Below are 15486 nucleotides of genomic sequence, written 5' to 3' on the forward strand. Positions count from 1 at the left end.
GGAGTTACATGATATAATTAAAATCTGAAATCTAAATTTCAGATTTTGATTAATTAATTGTGGTCCCCACCTAGTTAAAATTTCCCACCTCTCTCCTCTCTACATGGTCGGCCAACCCTCATACCTCTCCCCCTTTTAATTGTCTTTAATACCTCATTAACCCCTTCCCTCCTAATCTTAATTTCAATTTCAAATTCTGAAATTAAAATTAGAAGGATGCCAATTCCGGAAATCTGAAATAAATTTCAGATTCTAGCTTTTCTCCCCCACAACTCCACCCGCCCCTAGCCCCTCTCCCACCCGTGACTCTCCTCCCTCCACGAGCTCACGTTTTGCTCTCTCCTCTCCCCTCTTTGTCTTCATCACTCGCTACCACCATGCATGGCGGACCCCGAATTTGAATGGAACTTTGGATTCGTACATGACGAGCGAGATCAAGTTGACATCCTCCAATCACCGTTCTTTGACGTGGGCTTCGATTTCGACGATACCATTGAAGATTACATCGACCGTATCCATTACACCTTAGTGGATGTGATCGACGAGCAAAGATCAAAGGGACGCTGGATCATCCTTGGACGACCGTCATCCTCCACCACTCTGGCCACCTATCCAAGAACGACGATCTTAGGCTCTTTCTTCCTCGCAGTGACCTCGGTTCTAATGTGGAGACTCTTCTTCCGCTAAAAGCCTAGACTAGTTGAGCGTATGGGCTCCAAAGGTGAAAGTTCTCATTATTAAATCGCGGAATCTTGTTTATCGCCATAGTTTTACAATTGATCTTTGCGTTTTCTTAAATTGTTTGGTTAACCGACTTCGCTCTTCTTTGCCTAAGCAAGTTAAAAACTAAGAATTCTAAGGGTCAATCATTGTTATAAGTAATAAATTTATTGTGAAAACACTTTGTTAATTTGCTATCTTTAATTTCCTAAGTAACTCCCGCTGATGTGAATTTGTTTCACATCAGCCTGCTACTGTTTTAAGCTTTAACCATCTTTTTTCTCTTCCTTGATCTATGAATATTTGCTGTCAAAGTAATTTCTTAATGTTCTTCCATAACAATTAAGTTTATATTTTTATATAAGAAGAACCATATTAAATGCTTTTCACTTGCTTTAATTCATATTTAACGGAATCAAATAGAGATATTTCCTGAAACCAGATTGTAATAGTGGTTGTGCTGTACAAAATGGGCTATATGGTTCTTCTAAGCTTAATGGCTTTTGTATGCATGTTGGATAATGAATAGCTGAAAAGACTTGAAGGAGTTTAATTGAAACGATTTCTCTTACCTTTACTTTTTTAAATGATATGTCGTGGTATAAAAGCTTGTGAGCAAGAAACTTCTTTCAAAAGTGGATGTAATGGGAATTTCATCTAATTCTTGATATATATTTTTTAGAACATGATGCACATAAAAGCTTTCATGGATTGCAATTTACAAAAAATATGTTGAATCATCCACTATAAACCATAAAGTTTGTTACATGATCATAAATTTACATTACCTTTATGAAATTAACATTAGCAATATTAAACTATATTCTTCCTACTATGAATTTTGGGTTGTCATCATAGTTTAAAGCTTATTAATCTTTATGTACAGGAAAGCATAGCTTAATGTCAGATTGATTTGATCTTTGAACTATATTTGTTGTTATGGTCTTAGTTCCCGATGAATCAGCATATAATTTCAATGCAATATCTCCAATGTTCCACGTTTGGTACCTTTCTTCATCCCGTTTAACTTGTGCGAGCTTAGATTTAAATGAGAAAAATAAGTTAACAGAACCATGTTTGGATTGTGAACAAAGTCGGGACTAACTCTTCGTTTGGGACGACTTTTTTATTGCTTCTTAAAGTTGAGTTTTGATGGGGACATCGATACGAGATTTCGACGCGTCTATCAGAGGCGACACAGGAGATCGATGGCCACGATGGAGTCTCTACTTTTGACGCATTTTATGTATTAGTCATTATTAATTCTTTAGTTTTCCGTTTTTGCCCTTATGGGTAGTTGGTCACTATTGTAGCCCGAGGGGCATTGTTGTCTTTTGTTTATTTGTCATTGTGAGGCCTATATATATGGTCATTCTCTTATGTATTGGTTAATGAATGATTGAATGAAAACTTTATCTTGTTTCGTCTTCTTCTTCTTGCATGAGAGCTAGAGAGAAGTGAGAGAGAAAGCCCAAGATAAGGGCGAGCGCAATACCCACCAGTCATTGGAGGAGTCTGTGGCTCGTGGTCGTTATCTTTTCCCCTCAACTTTCTTCCCTACCCACCACCCTCCCCCCACTTGCTCCCAAGCCGACGACTCCACTTCCTCCACCTCCAACTTCAAGTCCGGCCACCCCAATTGTTCGATTATCACCCACTAAATCTTCCCTAATCCCTATCATCAACCTACTCCCAAAATCCCCACCCGGATTCCTATCTCCCCTCCACCATACCGCCGGCCTCCCTCTTTGCCCTCACCATTATTGAGGAGTAATGACATCATGATACCTTACCAAAATAAACCCCTTTTTGAGTTAGGAAAGAGAATTCCCCAATTTTGAAATTCAAATTTGAATTTCCAAATCTTTCCTAATTTGCCCTCCGCCATATTTAGAAAGTTTGAATCTCATTCAATTTAATTTTAAATTGAAGCGGATTTAATTATTTCTCCTCCTTATTTGGTGGGCTGCATTTAGAAGCTTTTAAATCTCCCCAATCTCCTCCCTCTCTCTCTCTCTACAAGCCGCCGGCCATGCTAGGGTGAAAGCCCCATTAATGCTAATTCAATGCATTAATTGTAATTGATTTGGATTTCAAATTTCATAACCTCCCTCCCTCTCTCTCTAAGCTGCCGGCCACCTTTGATGGGCTCCCATTATTTGCCCATTAACTCCCCTTTAACTCCTTTGAAATTTGAAATTAATTTCAATTTGAATTTCCCTCCAAATCCACTTAAAACCTGAAATTAATGCAAGTTTTTTTATTAAAGATATATTGCTCTTGGCCTAAACCTAATTGCTCTCTCTTGGAAAACCGCCGCCCCTCTCTTCTCCCTCTTCCTTCCTCTCAAACCACAAGTGCTCTCCCTCACCACCTCATATCTCCTTTCTCCTTATTGGTGTTCTTTCATTGCCAGCAAGGATGAATGGCGGATCCCGAAGTTGATAGCGGATTCGTACTCGACGTCTACGGAGACATCCACATCGCTCGATTGCCCTTCTTCAACGTCGGGTTTGGCTTTGACAATACTGTCGAGGATTACTTGAATCGAATCCTCCCTACCCTCGTGGAGATCGTTGACTACCAATTCTCGTACTAAGATTGGACCATCAACGGTCATCCACCCGTGCCATCTCGGTCATCCACCCGTGCCATCTCCACCACCGCCGACCTTTCCGTGGATCAAGACCATTGGCGTTGCGACCGTCCTCGTGGCATCGTTGGGCGTGCTGAAAGCCTTCCTCCGCTAAGCCATACTTTGAGCGTGAGTGAGCATGGTAACTCATAGTGAATTCTCTAAATATTAATAGTGGGATTGTATTACTACGCATTTGTTTTTATTGTCATAATTTCATATTTATCTTCAATTGTTCCAAACTTCAAGTCTTGTAATTGCTTATCATAATAATTTTGCCAATTGAAAGCTCTTGAATCTCGCCTTATGAAACTTTAATTTTCAAGTAGCAAACTTTGTAATTCTTTTAAAATTTCCCGTGCAATTCTTGATTGTTTCACATCAAGTTTTAGTACAAAAAATAAATTGAATCACCATGAAAGTTTGGGAGTAAATTGAGCATTTACTTATAGTCAAGGGATTCTGTTGGGCTTTCACTCATCAAAAAAGGTAATCAAAATCAAACATAATAAGCTAAAGCCTCTTTTATGTAAGATCCAACCATTTTTAGCAACCTAAAACCACCAGATAAAAGCAGAAACAGGAATTATGAGGTCATTATAAAATCATCCCAGTTGAGCAATATTGTCTTTATAGAATGCATTTGAACGTAATGATTAGATTTTGGATAAAGCAAAACAAAAGACAAGCAACATAAGAGGAAGAGAAGCAAATACAAGCTATTAAGCGAGATTTATCCCTAATATTACCTTAATAGCAATTTCAGTGTGGAGAGATTCATCACTAAAAGGTGCCACGTGTATTCTACAAGGCAGCAAAACTAACAAATCAGAAAACATATAATCGTACATATATTTGTTCGGATAAAACTAAAGATATAAAACGATTAAGTGTACAAACATGAATATCAACGCAAACTGCTGGAAAGTAGAAGGATAAATAAACTGAAAAACCTTTTCCATGTTCATGAACGAAAACCATACTAAATACACCTAAAGCTCTTTGACTAAAGTGATTAGGAAATACTTGGAATCAAGTATTTCCTATCAGAAAACCATACTAAATACACCTAAAGCACTATTTAATAATATTGGTGGTATGAGTCACAACTCAATCAATATAGATGGTACAAGTCACAACTTTTAAACTTCATCAAAAACTCCACAAAACTCAAAAAATAATGCATATGACCAATCATCTACTCTCAATTAGAGCACTACTTGCCATAAAATTTCTACTCAAAATGTTATATTTTATAATTTTGAATTTTCTGAAATACCAAAATTATAAAATTGTCATTGGATTTAAATTCCAAATCTATATAAATTTTCAAATAGCATGAACTTTTTATGGGATAGCTTTCTATCCCCAAACTATCTTTAAAACAAAATTCATCTAATTTGATCATAACAATTTTCTCTTTTAGGGTTGCTTTTTGAGTTCAGACCATTCAAAAAAAATACAACTTCTATAAAAAAAATTATGAAAATTGATTAGTAGTCATTTATCACCTATCAATGCCAATGATGGAAATCATAAGCCCAACTTCTATTCTACTACGATTCAAACTTCCCACCACACTGTTAAATTTGTGGCCCTCCATCATCCCTCCAGGACAAGATTAAATAATGGTGGTGTTCATGGGTGGCAACATTGTAAGAGAGATTCAACAAAAAGGTTATCATCCAATAAACTGAGATAGAGTGATCTTCTTACTATGTTGGATAGTTCCATAAAGAAGATTTTGCGAGATTGATTTCTAGAAGGCATTCTCTTCTTACTCCTGCAGGAACAGTCCGAATTTAATAACCACCTGCACTTGCTTCTCAGTTTTTGTAAGCCCCTTCTAATAAGATCACTTTCCTAAGCTAAATGGATGTAAGTTACTTAATATACAAATGAGCATTCTCAAGATTTCAGTCACCTTAATTCCTTCATATGGTTGACCGAACTGCGTGGTTGTTTAAATCCCATATTAATTTCAAATCAGAATCTATGATACCTCAAACCTAAATTTGAAAAAATTAATTCATCTCTTAATTAATCGACCAGAGCTTCTAATAATTCACTAATATAAACGAATCCAACGAAAGAAAATATAAATCATATACATCAGAACACTTGTATATTCATTTATCAAAATTCAATTTACAATTGCCAAGAGATAAATCAACCATCAGTCTATCGCTCTATACTTCTAACAACAAAAGAATAAAAACAAACTACAAAAAAGAAAATAAAACCTGAATCATGATTTGTTTCACTCCACTAGATCCTAATCGCTCTCTGAAAACATAAAAAAACTACATAATGAGCTAACAATTCAGTAGGTTATCAAAACCTATAACCAAAATTAATGCACGGCAGTAAAAAAAAAAATGCATATAATCATTCAATCCATATAAGTACAAACATGAACTGTAACGTCATGTAACAGTAAATATAAGCGGTATCATTTCCGTCATGTAACAGTAAATATAAGCAATTGAAATTATTAAGAGCAATATAATTCAGATTCAATGATGAGTGATTGGTAGACATACAGAGAATCAATTGGTTTTGTAATTACTATACTTACAATGTCACAAGTATGTTATGAATTTATGCATGTTAATAAATTATACTTACAATGACCTGGTTAGGAAAGTTGAGGTATTAGATTCGACTTATGTTAAGAAAGGCAGAAGTAGACCTAAAAAGACTTGGTTAGAAAATATTAGAAATGATCTTTATTTATTAGATTTAAATGAAAATTTGACTTTTAACCAAACACAATGGCGAAAAAGGATTCATGTAGCTGACCCCACACATAGTGGGACAAAGGCTTGATGTTGTTGTTGTTTGTTGCTGACTTGCTGTATTATATGTATTCCATGTACATCAATATACCTACAATATTATGATAGCGAACGTATGTTCTATGCATGTCGTATTATATCAAGTATCAATGCATGTATGTCATGTATTTCTATCATATACAATGCAATATACATATCATGTATTTTGTGTGTATTATATGTCCTTGTATTAATCTTGTTAGTCATATCATGTACTTGTATCAAACAAATCTTGTATCATGTGCATATCATATTATATTATGTTATTTGTGCAAATTTTCATATATGTTCATGTCATATGCATATACAAGCAATATAAGACATTCGGCTGCCTGTTGCATTTTTCCTGTATCCAATCCTATAGGTCAACCTTATAGGAGCTAGTCTCAATCATATGAGTCTTGAAATTATGAATCAATCTCATATCATATATCACAAGTCAGATGGCTTTCATATAATAAGTCATCACTTCTTGTTTATCGGTGTATCATATCATATCAGTCAATCTCCATATACCTCCATTTTCATATCATTTAGGATTACACTACAAACCTTATTTAAAAGAAAGCCCGTCGGCCCACCCTCCTATATAGGGTAACATATCTCCAACAAAGTGAATCAGTTAATTATTTTCTACCAACCTTTTTTTTCTTTTACACACATTTCATATCATTATAGCATAATGGCAACACTATCATTAAATTCATCAATATGCCTTTAATATGCCAAAAATACATGTTAGACTAAAGGATGAGGACATCCATCGGAGATTTCGACATACTTACCATTGGCGAAATCGTAGATCAACGGCTACGATTCATAGTTTCTTTTATGATGTTTTAGTGCATTTCTTTTAATTATTTTTTCAGTTTTCCACTTGTACCCTTATGAGAGATTTGTGTCATGTTGTAGTCTGAGGGCATTTGTATCTTTTACATTTTGTGCTTTGGAGGCCTATATATGAAGGCCCAGTCATTGTATTTTTTTCTAATGATGAATTATGAATGAAATTTCATATTTCTTTGCTTGATCTCTAAGTAAGTTCTTGAGAGGAGAAACCTTAGGTGGGTGAAAGCAATATCCGTCAACCTTCGGAGGATTCCAAGGTTCGCAGTTCTACGATCTCTTCTCTTTTCCTCTACATCCACCTCTTCTCCTAGCCATCTACCCGCCGGCCTCCCCAAACCCCTCCCAGTTTCTCCTCCTAGAGCCGGCCCTAAACAACCCGACAGCTACCCTCCCCCACTTGGCCGCCCAAGCCGCCGGCCCCAATCCACCCGCCGGTCGTCCCTCCTCCACCACCCCACCGAAAGTTCAACCGCCGGCCCTTCCCTCCATTAATCCCTAGAATTGAATTTCAAATAGTTTCCTAATCCAATAAAGCCAAATTATGAAAGTTTTAAATGAGATCCAATTCAATTTTGAATTAAATTGAATTTTATTCCCTCATACCTAATTTGCAAAGCTAAATTAGGAAACCCATAATTATTTCCCCAATCCCCTCTCCCTCTCACCTTGTTTCCGCCCCATGCATGGGCCTCACCCCCTCTTTTGCCTTTTATTCTCCAAGCCCACATTGGATTTGAATTTGAAATTCAAATTCCCTCTCCCCTCTAATTAATGCATAAAATCTGAACTTAATTTCAGATTTATGGTTTTGCCCACATACTTAAAACAAGCTCCCTTCTCCCTCCTCTATATGGTCAGCCCCATTAAGTCCCCCCTCTCTCTCCAATTTAAATTCTTAACTCCATTTAAATTCTCCCTAATTTCCTCCTAAACCGCCGCCCATTTCCCTTTGTGGAATAATTTGAAATTCAAATTATTTCCTCCCTTCCCTCTTAGGAAAAACTGAATTAATTTTAGATTTTCTGAAAATCTCTTTCCACCATTCAAACCCTAGCTCTACCCGCCCCTATCCTCTCCTCTCCTTCTTACCGTCGGCTCCACCAAAGAACCATGCGGATACTTTCAAGCTCATGGATGGCAGATCCGGAAGTTGATCACGGATTCATTTACAATTCTCAAGAGGAGATCGACATCATTCAATCACCTTTCTTCGATCCCGGATTTAGTTCTGAAGGCACCGTCGAGGAATACGTTGAGCGTATTCGCTTTACTTTGGTGGACGTCATCGACGAGCAACAAACTACAGGACAGTGGAAGATCGCAGGATGACCTCCTGCCTCTCCAACTCTGGCCAACTTCCCGTTGATCAAGATCGTCGGCCTCCTCTGTCTTTTAGTGGCATCACTTGGATTGTTGACATCCCTCCTCCGTTAACCCTACTTCTAGAGAGTGAGCAAAAGGGAAACTCGAAGATGAAAGTTATATTTGTTAAGTGTCGGATTATTGTTAATTGCATATTTTTCTTGCTATCGTCTTGTTATTGTCTTGAATCGTTATGTTAATCTATCGTGAAATCGCATGCTAGAAGAAAGTCGATAACTACAAAAGCTGAAAATCCTAACTTAGTGAAACATTAATCATATAAATTCATTGCTAAAACAAATTTCTTAATAAAATCCTGCAATTATGTTGATTGTATCACATCACTAAATGAATAACAAATATATGCATGTCATGTAATTCATGTAAATATATATATTAACTCCTAAGTCCTAATTATTTTATATTCAATATTATACTACTCAGTTCAATTAAAATGACATATAAGCAAAATCAACTTATTAAATTTTAATAAAAACCAATCAAAATATTCAGGGTGTCAATATCTACTACATATCAAAGTAACACGATGAAAAATCACTAAAATAGGAGATAATGCATATTTATTCGGTTTAGGAGGGAGAAAATAGGAAAAAACACTAAATCATTGAAAATAGAAAAAGGTTTAGGGTTACCTAACACGATTAGAGCAACTTTTATAACTGGAGCAACAAAAAATACCGACCTGAACCCAGCTTTCTCTTTCTTCTTTCCCTCGCTTCCTTTCTCTCCCCATGCCTCTCTCTACTCTCACCTAGCTAAGGAATAAACGTGGAAGGGAGAGGTGATGGCGATGGTTTTGATAAAAAGGTTTTAGATATTTTTATTTAAAAAATAAATTTTCAGACCCAACGCCGCAATGCTCTCTCAAATTTCAAACATCTAAGAGCTTGGTGCTCAAACATCTAAGAGCTTGGTGCTGCAGCACTCACTTAGCCAATTTCCTATAATTTAGGATAATTAATTTGGGAATATTATAGAATCAACCTCCACTGAACTTCAATATCACATTTCTAACAACTCTATTCAAATAATTTCTTTCACAGGGCTGTAGTACAATCATCAAAAATCAACGTCTAATAAAGCTAAGCTAAAGCAAAAAAACTCGAGGTTTGCAAAGGTGTTGAAGGCTTAAGCTAGAGGGGGATCAATTAGTCAAAAAGGAAAACAAGTTAGACAGCGAGCCTTTTTGTCCATCTAATTCCCTAATATACTTAAAGTCAATTAAATCTCCTCATATACTTACAAAGTTGAAGAAACTGAAATTCCAAAAGATAATTAAGAGCTCAACTAAAAAAACTGCATACAACGGGAGCATTTTGTGAGCAGGTATGGGTCTTTAGATCCCTATGAATCAGATATGAGACCAAATTTATGGTTCCTTTAGACCCCTAAGAGTTTGATAAGTAACCACATTTCCCTGTAACAGATCAGAAAATAAAGGAAAAGTCATCTTAATCAAAAATTTTGTTTTAGTTTTTCTTATTGCATGGTGGTGTCTCCCTGTGGGTTTGTGTGTATGGAGATTGGAGATGTATAGTTGTCGGGATGTTTGGTCCGCATAGGTGGGGGTGGGCGTGTGGGTGTGGGTGTGGGTGTGGGTGTGTGAAATGGGGTTGCTTAGAGTGAAATACTTGAAATAGGTAAGTCTTTGGGAGAGGGTAGACCACATTAAGGGGTGGAAGGACAAGGCTTCGATGAGCTCATCACATAACTCAGACAAAAATGAGGTCCAGCTGATGCACAGCACCTGAGCTTACGATCAGCCCATTAAAGTAAGGCTGAACGAAACTGGCAATCTAGTCAAGCTGGCTTTTCATTAAGCCAAGCTAAGCCACCACTGCATTAGTTGCTTCAATGTTTTCTTCAACTACCACATCGAAGGTTTTTTCTACACAATTTTGTTCCAAAACTCTTACATTCAGATAACATGTAAAATAGATGTCATCGTCTCAATACAAACAATAATTAAGAGGTAAATAAATAGTTAAAACTAGTTTATCAGGATTACAATGCGAAGCAATTAAAAATGCTTTTCCAAAAAACATTCTAACCTCCCAATTGAAGGAAACATTTTTCCATTTGGGACAAGGAATCTATCTCTTGCAATGATATATGATTCCAGCATCCTTTCATTGACTAGCAAGGTGCCTGAAAGCTTTAAAAGGTGTTACATACATTCAACGGAAAAAGCAAAAGTCCAAAAATATGGTTCTGCTAGCACTAGCGTCAAGAAAGAGTGTGGAAGGACTAATGAATCAACAACACTAAAGTAGAAACTAAAAAGTAACATAACTCGCACTAGTAAAAATAAAAATAATAAATAATAAATAAATTTAAAAAAAAAAAACATAAATCGCACTAGTGAATTAGAATTATTCAACCCATTAAAATAACAATGGACAATACAACAACAACAATAACAATGGACAATAATAAGAAAAAAAGATATCAATTTTCACTGATTTTCGTCACTATTCAAAACTTTAGAAAAAGCAGGTTGCTAGACAAACGGCAGTGGACTACACTAAGAAAACAAAGCAAAATCCAAAATCCAGAAAACCAGTATTTTTCTAACTCCAGCATATTAATCAACAATTGACGAGATTATCATTGTACTGCCTGAATACACAATTAAATGCTAATGTTGGTGCAAGAATACTATAGTGGTTGCCATGCACCCTTAGATCTAAACATATAGTCGATCATCAAATGGCAAGCTAATTAGACCTGCTTTCACTAAGCTAATAAGCAAGAACAGTCTTAAAAAAGTCTCGAGGTGGAATCAGACACATGTTAGGCGCATACATAAAGAAGACAAGCATATAAACGTTTGGAGAGATGGATTACATTACTTCTTTCTTTCTCTTCTTTTCCTCTCAAGAACATTATGGCCATCACTCGGACATAACCAGTTAAAGTTTCTTTTCCCCCTTCTAACTCTTCTCTTGATCACAAGCCTTCATTTCCCACCAAAAATCATGTCACTAGAGGCAACTCAGGCAAGAATTGAAGAAATCCAATCCAATTCACAAGCTACTAACTCCTCAAACTCATCAGGATCACCTTGACAACAGTCATTAAATGTGGCTCATCCATGGCCAAGAAATATGCATCTCGCCTTCCCCTTCTACCTTCCATCAACACCAGCTTCTCCTCCCACACCTTCTCTAACCATTCTCTCATTTTTGTTTTACAAACATTCCTTTTGATCCCTCTCTGTGTCTCTTGACTAATCTTCTTTTCCACGGATAAAGTCATGGCCTACTCATAAAGGATAAAAGGATTAAAGATTGTCCTCCATTATAGATAGAAATCAACAAAAGAACAGCATGGCAACTCAAAACCACATATGATGATACAGAACTACAGAACTTTACAGAAGAATTCCTAAATGATACTTGACTTACCATAATATTTCCTATTAAGTGATAACGACCAAAATGTTCTTCTGACTCTGTAAGGATGACCAAAATGAGCCCCAACTAATCTCATTTTAATGCCTTGAGTTTTTAATATAATTTAAATTACTTTTTTTATTTTAACCAATGCAACATTCTCAAACCTCAAATTTAAGAGTTCGATGTACTTGGACATAGCACTTGCAAGTAAAATGAATTTCAACAATTTGATGTGTCGTGTGCATTTTCATGCATTTTTATTTCTTTGGTTCACTTGCATGATGCATTATCATGCTTTTCAACATGTTTGCACAGTGAGCCTGTATGATGTCAAAGTACTTATATTACGCACTTTTCGATGTGCCTGCATGACGCAATTATATATTTTTTATACAATTATATGGTGTACTTGCATGCTTTATGATGCAATTACACGATGTACTTACATGGTCTTTAATGTGCTTGTGCACTTTCAATGCTCCTACACGATATATTTGCATGTGTTTATGCGTTTGCATCCTTAGTACTTTTTAATGTACTTGCGCATTTTCTAAAGCATCTACACATTACACTTACAATGCTTTTTAATGCATTATGATTGTGTACCCTCACATTTTTCAATGTCATTACTTAATGTGTTTGTGTTTTTATAATAGCAATGCATCTAAAAGCTTCTAGAGGCAATGGAAGAGGAGAAAAGGGTGTCCACATTCGATGTATGTGGACCCTTGTATTAATTGTTGATAGGAGAATCAAATCCGAATTAATTTCATATTTAAGGTGATTAAGGGGCTTCCTAAAATAGGTGCATGCTATTTAGGAAAGAATTTAAAATTCAAATTCATTTGAATTTCAATTAGGAAACTTTCCAAATAATATATGGGCTAAATTAGGAAAGTAGTAATGGTATAATAGAAGGGAATTCAAGAGGGATGGGATGGGTAGGCCGGCGGTTTGGGCATGGGATTTGTAGGCCGGCAGCTTGAGAAGGAGTTGGCTTAGGGTCTGTGAAGGGAGGGGATGACGGAGAGGCTAGGAGCCGTCGGTTGGGGTATGGGAGGAGGGGCCGGCGGCTTGAGGTGGAAAGGGATGAGGTGGCCGGCAGTAGGGGTTGAAGGCAAGGTGGTCGGCGGTTGTAAGGAAGAGGAAGGAAGAATAAAAATAAAAAGATATAAATCGCGAGCCCGGTCTCTACCGGTGGCTGGCGGGTATTGCTTGGCCCTCTCTTAGTGTTCTCTTCTCTCAAGAGCTCATAAAGAGATGAAGAACAAAAGCTGAAATTTTCATTAATCAATCATTAACCTCATACAATAGTGAAGACATCTATATATAGGTCTCAAAATAAGAGAAAATAAAAAGACTCAAATGCTATGGGGGCTACAACATAAAAGAAATCCCTCATAGGGGCACAATGGTAAAAATTGAAATATAAATAAAAGAAATACATAAATGCATCATAAATAGAGACTCTGAATCGTAGTCGTCGATCTACAATTCCTCCGATGGTAGACGCATCGAAATCTCCTGCTCATGTCCTCATCAAAAACTCTATGAATAAGGCCACTAGGAACATACTATCCCTTCGCACATTTACCCAAATGCTTTACATGTTCCCATTCAAATAATTGATTCTAATCTAAATTTCTCTAAAACTAAAGGAATGATAGGTCAGGGGAGAGGTCCTACCAAAAGAAAACCTTGTTTGGCTTAATGTACAAGACCTAAAGCCTCTCAACCTAGCTAATAATCAAACCCCAAGCAGAATCTGAATGACGGCGCTATTGATAATCTGGATTTACATGTTGCATTCAAGAATGGGATAAGATCATGCACCAAACATCCTATTTTTTTATTCCATAACTTACTCATAGCTACTTCCTACGTTCAAAGCTTTTATCACCAAGGTCAACAATATTGCTATAACATGTAGCATCCATGAAGCACTTCAGGAACCATGGTGGAAGAATTTTATTTTGAAAAAAATAAGAGCCCTCCAAAAAATGGAACTTGGCAAACTGTTGATCATCCTAAGAATAAGAAGGTGACTAAAAGTAAATATATATTCACAATAAATTTAAAGCACATGGATAAAGATACAAAGCTTGGTTTGTGGCTCAAGGTTTCAAAAAATATATATATGAGATAAACTATGAAAAAAACATTTACCCATAATGCAAAGTTGAATACATTTCAAGTTCTATTGTCCATTGCACCTAATTTGGACTAGAAACTACATTAAATTGGTATAAAATTTGCCTTCCAAAATAGTGGAAGTGAAAAATACAACTAACTCTAGTGCTTCATGAACATTAAAAACCTCTCAGAGCATTTTGCTCATCTCTATAAGACCGGCGGTAAGTTTATTTCATATAAAATAGCACAACACGTCATTAGCAAATGAAGCCTGCTAATGGTAGAAATATTGTCTACGGTCCACCAACATAAAATTGATTATAAAAGTTTATATTCAAATCTGGAATTGTCATCATAAGAAAATCACATAAAGATATACATAACAGCATATATATATATATATATAATCGCCAGGATCATACCCATTGTTTCTGAAATCAAAATGTCAGCCTTCTCAGGCAATTCCACCTCCTCCACTTTACCTTTGATGACCTGCTAATCATAGACATGTAAAACTGCAAAGCAGACAGAATTTAGGTTTAAAAGTATGGTGTGATAATATGGAACATAAACAAACCGTTATTCTGTTCCCAATAGATGGATTTCCAGCAACCAGTTGGCAAGCATAGTCTGCCATTTCTGATGCTTCAATGGCATAAACATGTTTGGCACCAGCCTGAATGTTACCAATAAATCTTTGAAAAGAATATTAATAGAAGATGGAAATATCTACATTACATTTCATCATGGCATAAATTTTACTTAAATCTTTATCGTGAAGTACCTTAGCAGCAAATAAGGAAAGGATGCTACTACCAGCGCCAACATCCACCACAATGCGGCCATTGAAGTCAGCACAATTTTCAATCATTGCGGCAAAATAAGTTCCTGAAAGTGGAATGCAAGTATGAATCAATAATCTGCAGGGGCTTACTTTGTTTCGGGAATTACATTTCACAGAAGTACAATCACATAAATACTGGTCCAAAAGAAGGTTTATCTACAGCACTAGGAGTCATATGCATTGAAATCCGGTAAACAAACAGCAATCAGTCCACTTGGTTAACCTGTTCTGACATAATCTTGCAACATATTTTGTTGATGAAGCAGCTGTCCATAGTAATGGAAGTACATCATGGCAGAAGTAGCCTCTATTTTGTCATCAAACTTGCATTTAAGAACATTTGATCTGTTTTCCAAAGCACCTGTTGGAAAGAATTGAAAATACTCACAACAACAGCTAAATGTAAAAAGAATAAAGTCATTTATATTTTCCTCATGAGAAGAATTTATGCAAATGACCATGTCAAAATATTATTTCCATTGCAGCTAACAAAAAAAATCATAGTAATTTAGAAAAATATACCATCATATATTTGTTTTCCATGGCACTTACAACCAAAGAACCTCCACATTTAACAAAACAATGCTTAAGTGCCCTCTTAAGGATTCCTTTAAGTTGATAAGAGAGTTCATCCTACCATACCTTTTTTTCTATGAAAAAGAAGCCAAATTTCATCCATCCTAACAA

At 36.1% G+C, this 15486-nt stretch overlaps 1 protein-coding gene across 1 annotated transcript in view; it reads right to left on the reverse strand.

Moving 5' to 3' along the window:
• The window catches only part of LOC110104395 (probable histone-arginine methyltransferase CARM1), a gene marked incomplete at its 5' end in the record, with an annotated part of 29260 nt that extends 14100 nt beyond the window's left edge, over positions 1 to 15160 (reverse strand). The window contains 6 exon segments of the mRNA XM_020833478.2: positions 4105 to 4159; positions 10476 to 10572; positions 14378 to 14447; positions 14533 to 14631; positions 14740 to 14843; positions 15023 to 15160. Of these exon segments, the coding sequence (XP_020689137.1) occupies positions 4105 to 4159; positions 10476 to 10572; positions 14378 to 14447; positions 14533 to 14631; positions 14740 to 14843; positions 15023 to 15160 (563 nt within the window).
• Positions 15161 to 15486: the final 326 nt, after the last annotated feature.

Source organism: Dendrobium catenatum, unplaced genomic scaffold (genome assembly GCF_001605985.2).
Source record: "Dendrobium catenatum unplaced genomic scaffold, ASM160598v2 fragScaff_scaffold_104, whole genome shotgun sequence".
Lineage (NCBI taxonomy): Eukaryota > Viridiplantae > Streptophyta > Magnoliopsida > Asparagales > Orchidaceae > Dendrobium > Dendrobium catenatum.